Raw genomic sequence first — 20,577 nt, forward strand, 5'->3', positions numbered from 1 at the left:
GTGATCACTCTTCCCTCCAGTGGGTGTAGTTCTCAGTGTAATATAACATGTCACGCTGTCTCTATTGCATGTTTGCACTTTTTCTGTCTTTAAACGCTCGGGAACGAGTATTGCGTATGGGAAAAACTCCTTTTCTCGAGAATATGAAGCAAAACTTTATTAATTAAGGTATCTATGTAAAGCGCAGTGCAGCTGCACGGCCATAGCCGGGCGCGAGAAGCGCTCTGATTGGCCGGGCCAAAGACACTGCAGGAACCTATGGTGAGGCGGCTGAGAGGAGCGAACCAATGGGGGCGCTCCAGAGAGACCGCCGAAAAAGGGGGCTTATATTAGCATACAGGAGGCTATATAAGACCCTGACTCACCATAGGTGTCAGATTTTATCTCCTTCTTTTGACCTCCGGAATCAAGCAAACCGCCGTCGAAAAGCAACCAGCAGAACATTCCTGCAGCCCTGAGGACGCCGGATTCCCTCCGGGTCTCCACCTTCAAGTTCAATTTCAAGTTCAAGAGTTTTATTTGTCACATACACAGTTATACAGAATACAACCGGCAGTGAAATGTAAACAGGTCCTCTCCATGGACAGCAAATAACAATTAACAAAAAAAGCACAATAAATTATAAAATAGGAATAGGATCAGCCACCTGGGTTCCAGCTGCGCCATCCGGCGTTAAATATCCTTTATACTGTGTGTCTATGTTGAGTGTGTGTGTGTGTGTTGCCGCTGCAACGCCACTTCTAGAGCTTACAGGCTTGTTCTATGCAAGGACTCTCTCGTTCAGCCGCACCGTATAAGTGCCGCGGAAAGACAGAGCTCTTCTCTCTCCCTCTTCTCTCGTTCCGTCGGGCTGAATAGCGCCGCGGAGAGAGAGAATGTTAGAGGACATGAGCAAACTCAAGCCGAAGCTCTCTTCACTCTGCCGCCGCCGCAGCTCTTCTTCCGCCGCTGCCGCAGAGTTGTCCTCACTCTTACTCTTCTCTCGTTCCGTCGCGCTACCGCCGCAGACAGAGAATACTAGAGTGAATAGGCGAACTCGAGCCGAAGCTCTCGTCACTATACCGCCATGCTGAGGAGGCGCCGCGGACAGACTTAGCTTTCCTCACTCTTCCTCTTCTCTCGTTCAGTCGCGCTACCGCCGCGGACAGAGAATACTAGAGTGTATAAATCAACTCGAGCCGAAGCTCTTGTCACATTTTGCCGCCGCCGTGCTGAAGTGCCGCGGACAGAAGCAGCTGTCCTCACTCTTTCTCTTCTCTCGTTCCGTCGCGCTAAGAACCGCCGTGGACAGAGAATACTAGAGTAAGTTAGACGAGCGAGCTCGGGCTGTTGGGTATGTCAAGAACGTTCTCGCTGCCCCTTCCACAGCGCGCGTTTGCTGACTAGAGCGCGACTTACGTCATAGCACGCGCTCACTGTCAGAGCATAAGGGCGTCGGAATATGGCTGCCAAGCTAAGCCTTTTTTCACTCAATCACTTCCAGTCCCCTTTATTCAGGCGGCTGGAAAGGTTTTTACATTGTAGACAAAGTGTCCACTACAGTGTGCACCCCTACATAAGCACTGTTAATTCAGCCCCACAAAATCACAATTAATCCCGCCGCGGCCGGATTACACCATGTAAAGTCAACTAGCCTTATTGCAGTCAACTAGCCTGTGGTCAAACACGCTTGTCTGCATGCGCGCTTTCAGTCTAGACTAGAACATAACGGCATTGTGGAATGGCTCCCATACCACCCGCACTTCCTTACATTCTCCCAGTTCCCTTAAGTTAAGTGACTGGAGATGAAATATTGCAGTCAACTAGCCTGTGTTAAACACGCTCGCCTGCACACTAATGCTGTGTGCGTTTACCCCTGTGGATTTGCTCACTGGTTTGCACCGTGGGTATTCTACGTAGGTTGTGCGCCACTGCACATTGTTTACAACTACACACAAAAGAGCTTTTCTATGTAGGAAATGTGCCCCCTTTACAGTCTGCACTCCTGCACCCAAGCACTTTTCACAAAGCCCACTCTCTCGCACACAATATAAATGTGAGGCGCGCGCCCACTGCAAAGCCTGCACTGCCAAAACCTAACACTATCCCCACAGTGTTACAAGCAGTGTTACAGCACAAGCAACCGGGTTAACAGGCCCCTATTACTGAGCGGCCCGCCCCTGAATCTAATTCAACCCCTGGCTTCACGAGCCCAGGCCTGGCAGGCCATTCCTGGGAAAACCAGGTAGCTGCTGGTAGAGGTGTTAGTGAGGCCAGTAGGGGGCGCTCACCCTGTGGTCTGTGTGGGTCCTAACACCCCAGTATAGTGATGGGGACGCTAAACTGACAAAGAGCACCGTCTTTCGGATGAGACATTAAACCGAGGTCCTGACTCTCTGTGGTCGTTAAAAATCCCAGGATGTCTTTCGGAAAAAGAGTAGAGGTGTAACCCCGGGATCCTGGCCAAATTTGCCCATTGGCCTCTGTCCATCATGGCCTCCTAATCACCCCCCTATTCTGATTGGCTTCATCACTCGGTCTCCTCTCCACCAATCAGCTGGTGTGTGGTGAGTGTTCTGGCGCAATATGGCTGCCGTCGCATCATCCAGGTGGATGCTGCACATTGGTGGTGGTTGAGGAGATTCCCCCCTTCTATGTAAAGCGCTTTGAGTGCCTTGAAAAGCGCTATATAAATCGAACACATTATTCTTATTATTATATAATATAGGGTGTTGAACATATAGAACGAGGTTCTCGCTACAGTTTTGCTCGCAGACCCCCGCGATTCAAGCCGTGGTCGAGCCCTCAGTAAGAAGCAGTGTCAGTCACGTGCTTCTCGCTGAGGTGTTAAAACTGTTAAAGGAGAGAGCGGTGGAAACAGTGCACCCGATGCTAGCGAGTCAGGTTTTTACTGTCGCTAATTCCTCGTCCCGAAAATGGATGGCGGTCTCAGGCCCATTTTCCAGACATCTGAACAAAACACGTATGACACGCTCGTTCCAAGATGCTGACGGTGAAACAAATCCTCGCGCACATTCGCCCCGGGGATTGGGTTTTCACAATAGATCTGAAAAACGCATACTTTCACGTTACGATAACCCCCCCCCATTCTTGAGATTCGCCTTCGAGGGGCAGGCTTATCAGTACAGTCACTGTCATAGACTCAAGACTCAACGAGCGGCTTACGTCATAAGAACCACCACGGCTTGATAACGTACATAAAATCGCCAGGGCAGCCGAGATCAGACTCTCTTCACTGCATGGCTAAGCATCTCCTTTTATGGGCAGAGCACAATCTGAGCTCCCTAAGGGAGGCTCACGTGCCAGGTATTCTGAATCAGGGTCCGGACATGTTATCCAGAGGACCCATTCCCCCAGGGGAATGGTCCCTTCACCCGCAAACGATTCAGCTCGCACAGCACACGCTGCCCAATATTTTTCTGCAAACGCAGGGACGCCCTGGCCCATGTTTGGCCCAACCAAAAACCAAAAAAAAAAAGATCAGGGAGATGGTATCCACAGTGCTTTTAATAGCCCCACTTTGGAAGAACCGCACATGGTTCTCCGAACGGATTCAGCTGTCAGACACAGCCCCATGGCCCATTCCACTGAGGAAATACCTCCTTACGCCGGCGAAAGGGAAGATCTGGCATCCCAGTCCCGAGCTGTGGGCCCTCCACGTATGGCCCATCAACGGGTATCCGGGAACCTCTCTGACAAGTTATGAACACTATTTCGGAAGCTAGAGCCCCCGCTATCTGGCAGCTCTGCTTTGAAGTGGTTTTCTAATCTGTGTGCTGCGCGAAACATCGACGCACACTCATGCAAACTGGCAGAACTGCTCGCTTTCTCCAAGAGCTAATGGACGCGGGTCGTTCCCCCTCCACGCTCAAAGTATATGTTTCCGCCATAGCAGCTTACCACGCTCCGATCGCTGCACATTCACTAGGGAAAAGTGATCTTATTGTATGTTTTCTTAAAGGGGCCAGGAGATTCAACCCGCCTTGCCCCTTCCTCAGTCCCTATTTGGGACCTCGCCGTGGTTTTAGAAGCCGTGAAGGGTTTCCCCTCCTAACCACTTCAGACCACGAGCTTGAAGCACATATCACTCAAAACCGCTTTTCTGCTGGCTGTGGCCTCGGTTAACCGAGTGGGTGGCTTACCTGCACTCTCCGTGAGCCCTTCCTGTCTTGAGTTTGGGTCCAGCAACTTCAAGGTTGTACTCAAACCGAGGCATGGTTTTATACTCAAAGTGCTATCAACCCCTTCAGTATGCAGGTCTTTACACTGCTTCCTTTACCCGCGTCTCAGAGAGAATAAGACGCAAACCTATTCTGCCCAGTCAGAGCATTGAGATTGTATCTAGAGCGCTCCGCCCCCTTCAGGCAGTCGGATCAGCCAGAGTCCTGCAACGGTAAATGGACTGCATTTATATAGCGCTTTTATCCAAAGCGCTTTACATTTTTGCCTCACATTCACCCATTCATACACCGACGGCGATGTCAGCCATGCAAGGCGCCATCCAGCTCATCGGGAGCATGCTGGGGTTAGGTGTCTTGCTCATGGACACTTCGACACTTGGTCAAGTGGAACCGGGGATCGAACCACCAACCTTTCGGTTTGTAGACAATCTACATGAACCACTGAGCCACTGCCGCCCCAAACGGGTGGATTGTGACATTTATAAAATTCACGGGCGGGGATGCGGGCGGATAATTAACTCTGTGCGGGCGGGTAAAGGAAGCAGTGTAAAGACCTGCATACTGAAGGGGTTGATAGCACTTTGAGTATAAAACCATGCCTCGTTTGAGTACAACCTTGAAGTTGCTGGACCCAAAAGGGCATTATAACTTCGGATGAAAAATATGTGCAATATTTCTGTGGCAAAGTGAACGAGAGAGAGAGAGAGAGAGAGAGAGAGAGAGAGAGAGAGAGAGAGAGAGAGAGAGAGAGAGAGAGAGAGAGAGAGAGAGAGACCGGGGCGTGATTGTGAATGAGCGTCACCTGTGAGCCACACCGGTCTCGAGTCCTCTGAGGGAGCTCGGAAGCTTATAAGGACGAGAGATCACCAGACCTGGATTTGACGTTCAGTTGTGTTTACTTTTTATTATGTGTGTGCGCTTGGCAGATGTCCATGATGGGCTGCCCACGTTACTTTCGTTTTGTTTGGTTAAAGTCTTTTAAATGTTCGCCGGTTCCCGCCTCCTTCTTCCCCCATCGGACATATTGTAGGCTACAATTTCTATGTCCAAATTACCGTTACACACACACGCAACATCGATATGCCATTTGACCCATCACGTCAGCACCACTGCGACATTGAAACTTTTGTTGATCCCTCTCATAGCGCAGATGGAGTATCTGGTTGGTGAGTGGAGTAGCTATATGTTGACAATGAGTTTCATTAGCCCATTCATGACGTGTTGATGTTGAGAGAGGTGCAGGATAAAAAAATAAAGCATTTTAATTTGAATGTTTTAGCGTGTGTGATTTATCGCGGGCACGGGTCGGGTAACGGGCCAAATTTTAACAGGTCTGGGCGGGTACGGATTTAATTTTGATATTTTCACGGGTCGGATCTGGTGCTAAACCTTGCGGGTACGGGCGGGTCTCCAAAAATGGACCCGTGCAGGACTCTGGGATCAGTTCTTCATTGCGTCGGTGGCCGCACTAAAGTTAATGCTGTCATGAAACAGACTCTCACACTGGATAGTGGATGCAATCCCACTAGCATATAGGTCTAGAACCTAACCTGTCCTACAGGCATTAAAGCCCACTCCACTAGAGGCATGGCCTCATCTTGGGCTTGGTCATGTGGCACTTCCATGGGAGATATTTGTGTGGCGGCAGGCTGGGCCTCTCCGCCCACTTTTATCAGATTCTTTACATGCTTTACAAGCAGTGCTTTTCTCCGTCTAGGGCTCTATCTGCAGCCCTGGCAACACGATTGCTTATTGCGTTCCGCTTACACTCAATCGTTCATAGCACCATTACACTCTACCATAGATCCGACTATGTCCGGTCAGGTGTTCAAACGAACCGACTCTTACGGTTCTTTCACTCTCCTTATGAAGCCCGCCTGTGTCGGTCTCTCTAAAGGTTTTTTGACTTTCCCTCATTCAGTTGGGGATTTTGGGTCAGTCAGCGCACACGGCGTTTTACATTGTGTTCCCATACGCAATACGAGGAACCTCTCTCGAAAAGGGAACGTACTCGGTTACTATCGTAACCTCGATTCCCTGAGAGAGAGGCAACGAGTATTGCGTTCCGTGCCGTGTTCGTGCTTCTCAGGTGTCGCTTCAGTCAATTTTAAAACCTGACACCTATGGTGAATCAGGGTCTTATATAGCCTCCTGTATGCTAATATAAGCCCCCTTTTTCGGCGGTCTCTCTGGAGCGCCCCCATTGGTTCACTCCTCTCAGCCGCCTCACCATAGGTTCCTGCAGTTCAGAGCGCTCCTCGCGCCGGGCTATGGCTGTGCAGCTGCACTGCGCTTTACATAGATACCTTTATTAATAAAGTTTTGCTTCATATTCACGAGAAAAGGAGTTTTTCCTAAGCGCAATATGAGGAACCTCTCTCTCAGGGAACCGAGGTTACGAAAGTAACCGAGTACATTTTTTAGCTTGTTTTCTGTACACCTTGTCACATTTCAGCTTTTAGACATAGTTTGTTTATTCATAGTCAGAAATGACAAGGAGGCGGCTTCCCGCAATAGAAAGTCAATGGAGAGCGTTGGTTTGCTTTTCCCCCGGTGGGAATGGCTTCAGATTATGACACGTGTCGCTCTGTCTTGAATAGGGGTAAGACGCATGTCATCAACTTTTGACGCAAATCGATCAGAGGTTCGAATCTGCCTTTTGCCACACTCTCTTCCCATCACATATCAGATCAGAAAGGCATTTATTTTCAATAAAAAGGGAGAAAATATTAGAAAAAGGGAAATAAAGCGATGTTAGAATGTGTGTTTAATAATACGTGTTTCTCTGTTAAGGGTAGGTAAACAGACTTGCTTAATTAGAGTCGATAAAAGTGAGTGGGTCCAATATCATTGGTCTTAAAAAGTCCCGCCCACACACAATGGTTCCGACTCATCGTACATGGTGGTCATAAAGGGATGGACATGGTCAGAAACAATGCTCAGGTAGGCCGTGGCATTTAAACAATGCCCAATTGGCACTGATGGGCCTAAAGTGTGCCAAGAAAACATCCCCCACACCATTACACCACCACCACCAGCCTGCACAGTGGTAACAAGGCATGATGGATCCATGTTCTCATTCTGTTTACGCCAAATTCTGACTCTACCATCTGAATGCCTCAACAGTTTAAAAACTATAGATTGTTATCCATACGTCATTCTGGATAACGGATGACGTCCTGCTAACAGAGGGTTTTTGTTATCCAGCAATGACAAACTACCTGTGCAAAACTACATATTAGCCATCATCATGCTAAAGGAACATGCCACTATTTTTTTAAACTATAGCTCATTGTGAATGTGCTTTGGACACCAGAGTTGAGACGCCACATCACTGACCCTTCTTTGATCAAGTCTGTGCCCTGGTGGCCTGAGGACAGTAGCTAACACAAATGTCAAACGGGATTCATAATTTACACTACATAACGTTACATAAAGCACCATCATTTCCTCTGAGTAATAGTGACTATATTATTATAAATTACAGCAACCCCTCCCACTTTACCTTGGAGCTCGTGTTAATAACAATAATCTTGGGGGGTGGACTCCTTTAAAGTAATGTAGTCGTCAGGTTTAGCCAGGTTTCTGTCAAACACAGCATATCGATTCTAGGCAATCTGTGATATCATTTACGAAAGGTGCTTTTGTGGACATTATCTAATATTCAGCAAACCAAGCTTTATTGTTTATCTGTATATCAGTTTTTATTTGTTGAACACTGATTAAATCACTGTTGATCGGACAGAGAGGGGATCAAGAGGAACTGAGGACGGTAACGAGGGACAGAGGTTTTCTGATCAGATCAGGTCTGAGGTTTAGTTTGCCAAAAGTCTTTCTGAGGGATTATATAAGTGACAATGCAAACACATGACAGGGTGAACCTCATTCCAGGACCATCCCAAGCATGAGGTGGGGCCCAGTGAGAGGTAGTGGAAGCAGATGATTAATGTGTGTGTGTGTGTGTGTGTGTGAGAGAGAGAGAGGGAGTGTGTGTGTGTGAGAGAGAGAGAGAGAGAGAGAGAGAGAGAGAGAGAGAGAGAGAGAGAGAGAGAGAAAGAAAGAGAGAGAGAGAGAGAGAGAGAGAGAGAGAGAGAGAGAGAGAGAAAGAAAGAGAGAGAGAGAGAGAGAGAGAGAGAGAGAGAGAGAGAGTGAGTGAGTGAGAGAGTGAGAGAGAGAGTGTGTCTTGGTGCACAGACTCATGGGGACTTGTGTCACTGTGGGGACCAAACATTGAGGTCCCAATGGGTACAAAAGCTTATAAATCAATCAGAATTAGTTCTTTTGAAAATGTAAAAATGCAGAATGCTTCTTGTGGTGGGTAGTGTAGGGGGATAGCATATATTTTGTACTGTATAAAAAACATTTACGTCTATATGGCAAATCCCCAGAAAGATATAGCGCACCAGAAGTGTGTGATGTTGTGCCTTCCACCATTTATTATTGAAATAAATTAGATAAGAAAAAAACTTACAAAACCGTATTTTTTTAATGTATTATTTTTATTAATTTAGTTTAACTATAACGGCTTTTAGAAATGACACCGATAACATAAGTGTTGTTTTTATGAGAACAATAACGTTACTACAATAACATGAGTAAATGCGCTTGACCTGTTTCATCATAGTCATGAACACTATTGACCAATCAGAGTAGTTTGTGAATGACACGAGCGCAATCTGATTGGCTGATCCGGACAGTCGTCTCAGGGAGAAGTAATGAATGGCAGATGACTGCGCGCGCCCCCGCGCAGAGAGATCCGTGCGAAAGAACCGGTTTGCCGGAGATTTAAAGGAGCTCGACTCGCCTCTGTGTGTGGATGACTCCGGGAGAGCTTCGGGTGCATTAAAGGTAAGCTGCAATTGTCGGAATGCAGGTACGTGTCAAGCGTCTTGGATTTTTGGAAAGTGAGTTCTTCAGATTGTTGTTTTCAGCTTCTCTCGCATTAACCCAGCGCGGGCTGATGCAACAACTCACTGTTTGTCCCGCTGAATGAATGAATGAGTGTTTAATGCCTCACTGCCGCTGTTATGTGAAGGAGCGCGAGTGCTGCCGCATACTAAACGCGGCTCTTGGCACTCTTTAGGCCTGTGTTGTGTCGATATTCAGCGGCTCTGGCTGATGTTTCTGCCGCTTGTTGTGTGTTTCCTGTCGCGCAGGCTTCACCATGACAACCGCGGCGCACGCGCAGGAGCTCTTCCGGCGCGCGGACGCCGTGTGCTTTGACGTGGACAGCACGGTGATCCGGGAGGAGGGCATCGACGAGCTCGCCAAGTTCTGCGGCGTCGGCGACGCGGTCACGGAAATGTCAGTAAACACTCTCATGTTCAGATTCAAATAGCTTCGCTGTCACGGTGAAAGCTATAAGGTTATGTTGGTCAAAACACACATGCTCCCTCCCTAGCCAGTGCACATTGAGTTTGGGACGCGTGTGTGTGTGTGTGTGTGTGTGTGTGTGTGTGTGTGTGTGTGTGTGTGTGTGTGAGAATACTGTCCGCCTGTGTAATCATGTCCTTTTATTGCATTTTGAAAAGTGGGGACATGGCCAATGTCCTCATATTTCACCCTCTCCTGTAATACCTGTGTCATTCCCATGGCATTATACACATTTGTGTCCTCATATGTCACAAAAACATGCCCACACACAAAACATTTATTTGAAATGTCTAATTGATTGCTATAATGGGAGCAAAAACATTTTCTAAATTATTTCAACTGATAAGCTAAGTAATACACTCCTGAACAAAATCTTAAGACCAGGGGATCCATTGCAAGTTTTAGACATTTCGCACTAGTGGATCATAACCGGGTTGTAAGTGCTGATTCAAAATGCCAAAAGAAGAAACAGGAGCAAGAGACAAAAAATAGAGAGTAGGCAATTTATTGAAAACTGCATTTAAACTCAAACAGGCCAAATACGATTGACTATGTCAATTCCTGATAATTCATACACCCATTTTATTAGTTGTAGCGGTGTTGCTTACATCATGTCTGCCAGTCCATGTTTTTACTCTTATATGATTTTTAATTCTAACCGTAGCAAACCCACAAGTCTGCTCAGCTGTTAATTTTCAAAGTCTTACAGTTCTACAGTTCAGACTGGAATATGTAAGATTTTTTTTTCATGTATCTGAAATAGAAAGTTTTCAAATAATCCTTAAAAAAACAACAACAACAACTGTGTTCAACACTGATAATAATCATAAGTGTGTGTTGATCATCATAATCCTCATATGAGAATGATTAGTGAAGGATCATGTGACACTGAAGACTGGAGTGATGATGATAAATTCAGCTTTGATCACAGGAATAAATTACACTTGATATTTTCATAGAAAACAGCTGTTTCAAATGTGATGCTACTGCACACAAAGCAAATTTTTCATCAGTCATGAGGCAATATAAGCAGATATTAAACAACAGATTGTATTGGCTGCTATGTGTCTCCTGTATCTTTGACATAAAAGTTATTAAATAAAATAAAATGTAATTAAATAAAATGCAATTAGCCCTTAAATGCATGACTGTTTCACCAAACATCTTACATATTCAGGTCGTTAGCGACCCAGATCTATATTTAACATGGATAGACCTCTACCTGTCGTGATAATATATAAAACTCCTGTTTTTAGAGTAACAGCTACAGAAGAATAAAATAAAACCTATTTCGTTACCTTTTGGAGCTTGGAAGGATTCAGTTTGAGCAGATGTTTAATACCATCATCATATTTCCTCGTCAGAGATCGTTTACCAGCATCTGCCTCATATTCGCCATCTCCAGCATATTCTCAAAACTCATTTTCAATGTCTTCAAAATCAATATTTTGATCACTGACAGGTTCTTGACCACATCCATCATCAAGAGACAGTGACACTAACATATGATTGTGTTTAGTACTTGCTCTCTGAAGTAAATCACTGAGCCATTTCAAGTTTTGCAGATTATAATTATTGTTTCGTTTTCTGTCAGAGGTAACTATGAGTGAAACGTCACTTCATCATTGCGTATCAGACATTGCCACCTTGTGGAATAAAGGTGAATTGCGGCGTTTTTCGTCATTATAGATTAATTTATTATTGTGCAAAAAATATATACGAACAATCCTACACACCTCGGGTCGTTAGCGCGTTTTTAATAACCCGTCTATCGCGGTCATCTCCCTCCGCCTCAGCCATCTTCCTTGTTGTTGTTGTTATTCTCCCGGAACCGGAAGTATTTGAAACTTCACAACTTTATCGTCCGCCAGAAAATAAACAGTGACATAATCGATTATGGCACTTTGCCGCATCGATGCTGAATCGTTCATGCCCCGCATCGCGATGCATCGCCGAATCGATTATTGTTGACACCCCTAATGGTTACGTTGTGCAAAACACCCTAGCCTGTGCGCGTTGAGTTTGGGACCCGTCCCTGACCGTGTGTGTGTGTGTGTGTGTGTGTGTGTGTGTGTGTGTGTGTGTGTGTGTGTGTGTTTGTGTGTGTGTGTGTGTGTATGCAGGACCCGCAGTGCCATGGGCGGCTCTGTCTCCTTCCACCGTGCGCTGAGTGATCGTCTGTCCATCATCCGGTGCTCGAGGGAGCAGGTCAACAAGCTGATCACGGACCACCCGCCGCAGCTCACGCCAGGTATTAAGTAAGTTGGTGATCATCCGCTTCTGGAAAGGGTTTCTCAGTCCATAACTATTGGCTTACAATGATTTGTCAAAGTTACAATCAGTGTTGCCAAAGTTACTTTGAAAAAGTAATCTGATTACTCCTTTAAAAAGTAATTTAGTTACTTTACAGATTGCTTGATTTTAAAAGTAACAAAAGCCCTATTCGCACGGGATTAGTATTATCTAGGGACCTCTGTGATTTAGAAATGACTCCCCCACATCTGAGTTTTGCGTGGCGCATTCGCACGGGATAAGCCTGTGATTTTACTCGAATTTACTGACTTATTACCCGGATATGATGTCGAGACTTCGTTATATAGCTGTATGAAATCATAAACAGGCATCAATATCGTTTTGATTATTTTACAGTAGCCTAATAAATAAATATAATTTGGTTCATTTAGCGAACAGATGCCATGAACTGAGCTCAGACCAGCGGCAGGAGTCAGATTTCATCACGAGTGAGAAGCTGACAATATACGGCAGAATAATTCAGTTTCAAAGCTAAATGTAAAAGCGCTATTTAAACAAGCTTGTCATTGTACTGTTCTTCATTAAGAACAGTATTGATGTTAATATTAAACACACCATTCAATCAGATTGCTCTCAAATTGATAATCATTCTATAGTGAAAGTATAATCCGTGTGGGCGTGGCTGCACGGGAATTCATAACGGTGCGCATTTACATTTGAATGCAGACTTTATTTTTCGTGAAAGATAAAGATAGAAATGCTCACAAGAACAAAAAAAGCTTGCAAAAATGATATACAATCCGCCTAATCCTGGCTAAATCACAGAGATGTCGATTCGCACGGGACTATTATTATCACAGGACCTCGGTGTTCGGCGAAATATGGTAGGTCATTTGCGGGGAATTTTTACTTTACAAATTACAGAAATTGGCCGATTCGCACGGGATTAAGATCACAGACATCCTCTGCAATTATTACAAATCACCAGAGGTCCCCAGATAATACTAGTCCCGTGCGAATGGGGCTAAAGTCTACAAGGTAATTTATTAGTTACATTCAGCAGTTTCTGACAACACCCCAGCCGCCTCAACGTAGAAATGACAACTGTTTTTGCCGACACTCACTTTATTGGAAATTTTTAATAGTAACGTAAGGCCGCCCGAAGCGCCCCAATGGAGGCTAATGATCGCCAGGTGAAGGTCGCTGTGCGTTCGGTCTTTTCAGCGGGGCAAAGGGATTTTATTCAAATTTTTTCTTTATCGGACTCCATTTAATCATAATTTAGAATTTAGGTTAGAATGCCAATTGGTTATTCGGTCATTATTTTTAATAGTTTAAGTACACATTTAATTATTCCATTTAGCCCTTTGTTAAAATCATGTCCGTTCGTAACCTGAATAATTCCAGAGCGAGTCAGAAAGTGTAACAATTTATTAACAGTCAGGTAAATGTATAACGCCAATTAAATAAATCAATTCAAAGGTAGCCTAATCCATATAACATCAAATACTCTGAAGTAAAGAATGAAATATATACCTGACTTCTGAAAATTACATAATGCTGGCTATCTTGAGACATCCAGCATTACGGGCTGACCGGTTTAAAGTGTCAGGCCCTGAGCTCTTTGTAACATTTCCTTAAATACCCAGAAACAAATGCACAAACTCTTTCAAATGTAAACACGAGTTCACAATGGGAGTTGGCATTGATCAAGACTTGTGCTGATGTAAAGGCCAAATGGCTGAAAGCCACACCCACCAAACTAAGACAAGATGTCTCTAAACTCTTAAAACATTGATTATCTTTTGGTTAACTTCTGTGAGGATGAGATCTTTGTACCAGTCGCACCGAGACATTTCAAACGATATCAAACACATATAATACTGTATCGTGTGTATTGACATTGTAATATAGAGATTCTGGGTGTATTTTCAGTGATCTCAGCATGAGAGGGAAGGAATTGGGGGAGAGGGGGTCAAAGGGAAAGATGTAGATTAGCTGATAGTGAGGTGAGACTTGCGTCTCCAGTGGTGTGTGAGGGACAGTTCAGATGTTAATTTCCTTTATTTTAGTCCTTGTTCCTCCTTTTCTGCATCTACTAGTTTTTTCAGTCTTACAGTAACGTCAACAATGTATCTCCTGACATTTTAAATTGAAATTAAAAAATATTTCCTGAAAAAATACTCTCCCTATATACACTACACTTCACACTCTAAACACACTATATACAGCCAGCAGCCATGTCACCCTGTAGCCCAAGACTGGTTTCCCACTGAAGCTAAGCAGGGCTGAGCCTGGTCAGTACCTGGATGGGAGACCAACTGGGAAAACCAGGTAGCTGCTGGTAGAGGTGTTAGTGAGGCCAGCAGGGGGTGCTCACCCTGTGGTCTGTGTGGGTCCTAACACCCCAGTATAGTGATGGGGACGCTATACTGACGAAGAGCACCGTCCTTCGGATGAGACGTTAAACCGAGGTCCTGACTCTCTGTGGTCATTAAAAATCCCATGGCACTTCTCGTAAAGAGTAGAGGTTTAACCCCGGTGTCCTGGCCAAATTCCCTTGATTGGCCCTTACCAATCATGGCCTCCTAATAATCCCCATCCACTGAATTGGCTCTATCACCCTCTCTCCTCTCCACCTATCGCTGGTGTGTGGTGAGCGCACTGGCTGCCGTCGCATCATCCCAGTGGAGCTGCACACTGGTGGTGGTCGAGGAGAGACCCCTGACATGAGTGTGAAGCGCTTTGGGTGTACAATGGTACATATGAAAGCGCTATATAAATGCCTCATTCATTCATTCATTCATTCATTCATTCATTCATTCATATATTTATACACTAAATACCAATCAGACATAACATTATGACCACTGACTGGTGAAGTGAATAACACTGATTGTCTCTTCATCACGGCTCCTGTTATACTACTGATATAGTTCACAGGAAGTGACGATTTTGTTCTCTTGAACATATGGGACGGAGTGAGTTTGACAAGGGCCAGATTGTGACGGCTAGACGACTGGGTCAGAGCATCTCCAGAACTGCAGCTCTTGTGGGCTGTTCCCGGTCTGCAGTGGTCAGTATCTATCAAAAGTGCTCCAAGGAAGGAACAGTGGAGAACCGGCCACAGGATCATGGGCGGCCAAGGCTCATTGATGCACGTGTGGAGCGAAGGCTGGCCCCTGTGGGCAGATCAAACAGACGAGATACTGGAGCTCAAACTGCTCCAGAAGTTAATGCTGGTTCTGATAGAAAGCTGTCAGAATACACAGAGCATCTCAGTTCATTTATTTATATTTTTAAATGATCTAAACTGTAGCACTTTGAGATTTGTTTCAAATGTAAAGTGCAATATAAATAAAATGTATTATTATTTATTTAGTATTATCTCAGTTTGTTGTGTATGGGGCGGCATAGCCGCTGTCCAGTCAGGGTGCCCATGCTGACCCCTGACCCCGCCGAAAGCGCCAACAGTGGCACGTGAGCATCAGAACTGGACCATGGAGCACAAAGATGTTAGCAGCAGATCCTTTAACAGCCCACACGAGCTGCAGTTTTGGAGATGCTTTGACCCAGTCGTTTAGCCATCGCAATTTAGCCCTTGTCAAACTCGCTTTAATCCTTACGCTTACCCATTTTTCCTTCTTCTAAAACATTAACTTTGAGGACAAAATGTTTACTTGCTGCCTAATATATCCCACCCACTAACAGGAGCCGAGATGAAGAGTGTTATTCACATCACCTGTGAATCAGTGGTCATAATGTTACGTCAGCTAGGTGTACACTACACGCTTATACTGTACACTATACACAGTATATACATTACACACTACATTACATACACACTTTATACATTTACACTATGCCCTTATTTACTTTTACACGGTACTCTATAAATGCTTTATGCAAGTCTATGCACTGTATACACTACATTTTATATATAATATACACTTTTTGTACATAATATACACTAAACGTATACAATTTACAGTAAATTCAAGTACACCATAAACCACACGTATAGTGTGCGCTGTACGTTACACACACACACACACACACACACACACACACACACACACACACACGTGCCTGAAGATTGTCTTCCTCTGCTCAGGGAGCTCGTGGAGAAGCTTCATCAGCGTAACGTGAAGGTCTTCCTCATCTCCGGCGGTTTCCGCTGCATCGTGGAACACGTGGCCTCGCAGCTTCTCATCCCGCTGCACCACGTCTACGCAAACCGCCTCAAGTTTTACTTCAATGGTAAGAGGCGTCCTGTCCCGCTGGCTCATGGGGTGCTGACGTAGAGTCCTGCAATGGGTCGGGTAGGGCAGTGGTTCCCAAACCTGTCCTGGAGGACCCCCAGCACTGCACATTTTGTATGTCTCCCTCATCAGACACACCCACTTCAGGTCTTGCCATCTCTACTAATGAGCTGATGAGTTGGATCAGGTGTGTCTGATGAGGGAAACATGCAAAATGTGCAGTGCTGGGGGTCCTCCAGGACAGGTTTGGGAACCACTGGGGTAGGGTACCTGCATAAAAGTGGCTAAAACGGGGGGACTGACATTCCTAAAAATCACGGCCGGATAATTTACTCCTTGCGGGCGGGTAGTAGCACGGATGAAAAATGTGCAATATTTGTATGTCTAAATTACCATTTCACATACGCAACACCGATATGCCATTTGACCATCACTGCGGCTTCTGTTGACGCCTCTCGTAGCCCAGTTGGAGCGAGCGTTGCAGGAGTAGCTATGGATGAAGTAAAAGTAAAGTTGGCGAGTGGAGTATATGAAACTGTTGACATCGAGTTTTTAAAGGCAAAATCGGATGTGTGGAGAAAGTGTAGTGTAATACGAGATCAGAAAAATAACATCTTTGCTCATTCATAACACTGTTGAGAGAGGTGCCAGATAAAAAAACTAAATACGTTAATTGGAATGATTTTAGCATGTGTGTTTTATCGCGGATCGGGTAACGGGCCAAATATTAATGGGTCTGGGCGGGAGCGGATTTCATTTTGATATCACGGGTGACGGGTCGGGGAAAATTGAGAATAAAGTCGTTTTTTTTTGACAACAAAAAAATGTTCATTTTGTAAGAAAAAAAAATGTTAATGTTAATAAACTTATTAAACTGAAAATAAAGTTGTTGTGTTTTGACAACAAACTTACATTTTGTGAAAAAAGTTGAAATAAAATATTCTTAATTTTATGTTTATTTTCCAAAAAGTCGTTGTTTCAACAAAAAAACATTACATTTAGTGAGAATACACACAATTTCAAGAATTAACTTGTTTTAACAAAAAACGTAAATTTAGAGAAAAAAAGTTGAAAATGTCAAGAATAAACAGAATAAAGTCGTTGTGCTTCGAGAGGAAACTTTTTTTTTTTTTGTCAATTCCACCCCAAAAATGTAAGCGACTTGAGTTGAGAAATGTAGGAGTGCATTTTGAAACTTTAAGTAGAAAAATAACTATAAAACACACTGTAACAGATTTGGCCATACTTGTATAGTTTGTGTTACTATTTTGAGTTTAATTCTGCTTCATTTAATTTTCCCCTTTTTCGGAGTTATTTAAAAAAACATCTGGTGCTGAAGTTTGCGGGTAAGGGCGGGGGCGGGTCTCCAAAAATGGACCCGTGCAGGACTCTGCGTTGACGTTAGACAGGGACTGATTGTGTGTGTGTGTGCGCTCCGTCAGGTGAGTACGCAGGTTTCGACGAGGCTCAGCCCACGGCTCAGTCCGGAGGGAAGGGCACCGTGATCCGCATGCTGAAGGAGCAGTACGGCTTTGAGCACGTGGTGATGGTCGGAGACGGAGCCACTGACCTCGAGGCCTGTCCTCCTGCGGTGAGTCCTTATATATAATGGCACCATATATAATATAGACCAGGGCTGCGTCGGCAAACACGTGCCATCGCAATTCCTGAGGCGTGGAAACGGACTGCTGTTGAGCATTGAGCTTTCATTGTTCACGCCGATGAAGATTAGCTTGGAAAGTAAAACTCATTAAAGGGATAGTTAACCCAAAAATGAAAATTGTCATTTACTCACACTGCAAAAAATGCTTTTCTAGTTTCTAGTCTAAATATCAAAAAATTCTTACATTAAGAAATATTTACTAGACAAGTAAACATTTCGGGAAAAATAACTCAAGATTAAGAGAGTTTTGGCTTAAAATAAGGTTAATAATCTGCCAGTGGGGTAAGAAAAATAATCTTGTTTTAAATTTATTTTGCTTACCCCACTGGCAGATTATCTCTTAATTTAGTGTTATTTTTTTTTTTTCCAAAAACAAGACAATTACTTTTGCTTGTCTAGTAAATACTTCTTGTTTTAAGCATTTTTATATGTTTGGACTAGAAACAAGACAAAAAAACTAAGTAAGAAAAGCATTTTTTTGCAGTGCAGCCTCATGTTGGTCCAAACCTCTAGGAGTTTCTTTGTTCTGCTGAACACAAAAGAAGATATTTTGAAGAATGTGTGTAACCAAGCAGATAGAGCAACCATTCACTGCCATAGTAGGGATAAAAAAAATACTATGGTAGTGAATGGTTGCTCTATCTGCTTTGTTACACACATTCTTCAAAATATCTTCTTTAATATTAATGTAAATGACGACAGTTTTCATTTTGGGCTGAACTATCCCTTTAAGGCTTCTTCCTCTGTGTTTCTGTCTGCTTCTCAGCACAAATATCTAAACATTCTTCAATCAAGATGCATTTACTGGAGAAGCAAAATAAGTTTACTGAAATGCGGATTCAAATGAAGTCAGTTCATGGTTAATTTATATATTTGCTATGGCTGTTGGTATATTTATATATTTGCTATGGTATATTTGTATGGCTGTCCAAGCTATTGCATGGCTATATTTGCTATATTTTGATGGTTTTTCCTTGATATCTTCAGTCATTTTGCTTCTCCGGTAAATGTATCTTGAAGAACATCATTTCTTTGCAGTGTAAATAACGAGGGTAATGGTTTTAAAGTTGATGTATAGATCATCTGAAATGTGCTGTGACTAAAATAACGCAATTAACACCAAGGACACAAAAACACGTTTGAGCCGGGTTTATTGGCCGCAGTTTCTTTCAATACATTTTTTTTTATTCTCAACAGTCGCTGTGTTTTGACAAAAAAGAAATAAATTTAGAGAAAGTCGAAATGACACAATTTTGAGGATAATGTTGTTTTCACAAAAAAAGTCATTTGGGGAAAAAAGTTGAAAGAAACGTATTAAACTGAGAATAAAGTCATTGTTTCGAAAACAAAAAATGATAATTTGTGAGAATTTAAAATAAAATGTTGAGAATAAATTTATTAAACTGAAAATAAAGTTGTGTTTTGACAACAAACTTACATTTTGAGAAAAAAGTTCAAATAAAATATTCTTAGTTTTATGTTTATTCTCGTGTTGTTTTCACGACAAAAATTGTAAATTTAGTGAAAAAAGTCTAAATAAAATGTTAAGAAAGAACTTCTTAAACTGAAAATAAAGTTTAAAAAACATTACATTTAGTGAAAAAAATCTAAATTAATATCTTGAGAATACACACAATTTCAAGAACAAACTTGTTTCAACAAAAAACGTAAATTTACAGAAAAAAGTTGAAATAAAACATCAAGAGTAAACTGAAAATAAAGTCGTTGTGTTTCGCGAGTAAACGTTTCTTTTTTTTGTCCCAAAAATGTAAGCGACTTGAGTTGAGAAATGTAGGAGTGCATTTAGAAACTTTAAGGCAGCGAATAACTATATAAAACACACTGTAACGGATTTCATATAGTTTTAATATGTTGAGTTTAATTCTTCTTTCATTTAATTTTCCTCTTTTTCGGTGTTATTTAAAAAAAAATCATCTGTGTGGTTTTTATTGCATTTTATTTAATTCATTTTGGTTTGGTACATCAGGGTTAATGAAGTTAAATGAAAATAAGAAAAGTACCTTTTTTATATTTTATTTTAAATTCAGATAACATTTATTTTCAAAGAGACTTTTTTTTTGGTTGTAGTTTTTGCTAACTATAACAACACTGACACTAAGAAAAATCTTATTAAAATATATCGATTTTACTAGTCTTCCTGTGACGGGGCGTCCCAGACAGACGCTACAATAGTTTTCTTTAAATTTAATGTAATTAAATTAAATTACATTGTTTGTGTAACCAAATAATACCCGGAGTGAAAATTGGACACTGTGACTTTTTTAAATTAATAAACGAGCCTAATAAAGTTCGATCCGGTTGCACGAGTCGGTGGAAACTGGTGTCAGTAAAAGCTGTCCTGTTTGTGGAAGTTTTCAGCTCTGGAACTCACTCAGGATATTATTATATCACGATGACCTTTTATACAGTCAAAGGCTGAAGGGAAAGTTGATTTCTCCGTTTAGTTGAACTGCTGTGATGTCCTTTCCAGAGCGCCTTCATTGGCTTCGGGGGGAACGTGGTGCGGCCGCAGGTGAAGGAGAAGGCCTCGTGGTACGTCACGAGTTTCGGCGAGCTGCTGAAAGAGCTGGAGAAGATATAGTCTTTATGGGCCTGCACCTTGCCTAGTTTTTAATGGCACGTTTATGTGTATAGCAATAATGTCGATATGTTTTAGGGTTTATTACTGAAATTGTGTTTACAGAGAGAGCACAGTACATCTGTTTTCTGTGATTAAACGATGGATTATTTTAACACTAACAACTCTACGTCTGTATGCACAACACTTATTAATAATGATGCCAATGCTCAACCGATAATAAAACACAAGTAACAGCTCTTGGGC

At 43.1% G+C, this 20,577-nt stretch overlaps 1 protein-coding gene and 1 long non-coding RNA gene across 2 annotated transcripts in view; one reads left to right on the plus strand and one right to left on the minus strand.

The window, feature by feature from the left end:
• LOC137084050 (uncharacterized) overlaps positions 1-20,577 on the minus strand; it is a 648,504-nt gene that overhangs the window by 465,593 nt on the left and 162,334 nt on the right. The window lies entirely within an intron of this gene.
• psph (phosphoserine phosphatase) lies at positions 8,872-20,569 on the plus strand. Its single transcript, XM_067449953.1, has 6 exons — positions 8,872-9,029; positions 9,338-9,485; positions 11,678-11,812; positions 15,922-16,067; positions 17,512-17,660; positions 20,224-20,569. Exons 2-6 carry the CDS (start codon positions 9,346-9,348, stop codon positions 20,332-20,334), a joined length of 681 nt encoding a protein of 226 aa, XP_067306054.1. The 5' UTR covers positions 8,872-9,029; positions 9,338-9,345; the 3' UTR covers positions 20,335-20,569.

This window comes from Pseudorasbora parva, chromosome 8 (genome assembly GCF_024679245.1).
Source record: "Pseudorasbora parva isolate DD20220531a chromosome 8, ASM2467924v1, whole genome shotgun sequence".
NCBI classification, from domain to species: Eukaryota; Metazoa; Chordata; class Actinopteri; order Cypriniformes; family Gobionidae; genus Pseudorasbora; species Pseudorasbora parva.

Excerpts from the sequence above, each read along its gene's own strand:
- psph (XM_067449953.1), top strand. The coding sequence starts at position 9,346 with ATGACAACCGCGGCGCACGCGCAGGAGCTCTTCCGGCGCGCGGACGCC. Across the intron at positions 11,813-15,921 it reads CAGCTCACGCCAGGTATTAA|GGAGCTCGTGGAGAAGCTTC; the intron begins GTAAGTTGGTGA and ends TCCTCTGCTCAG. Across the intron at positions 16,068-17,511 it reads CCTCAAGTTTTACTTCAATG|GTGAGTACGCAGGTTTCGAC; the intron begins GTAAGAGGCGTC and ends GCGCTCCGTCAG.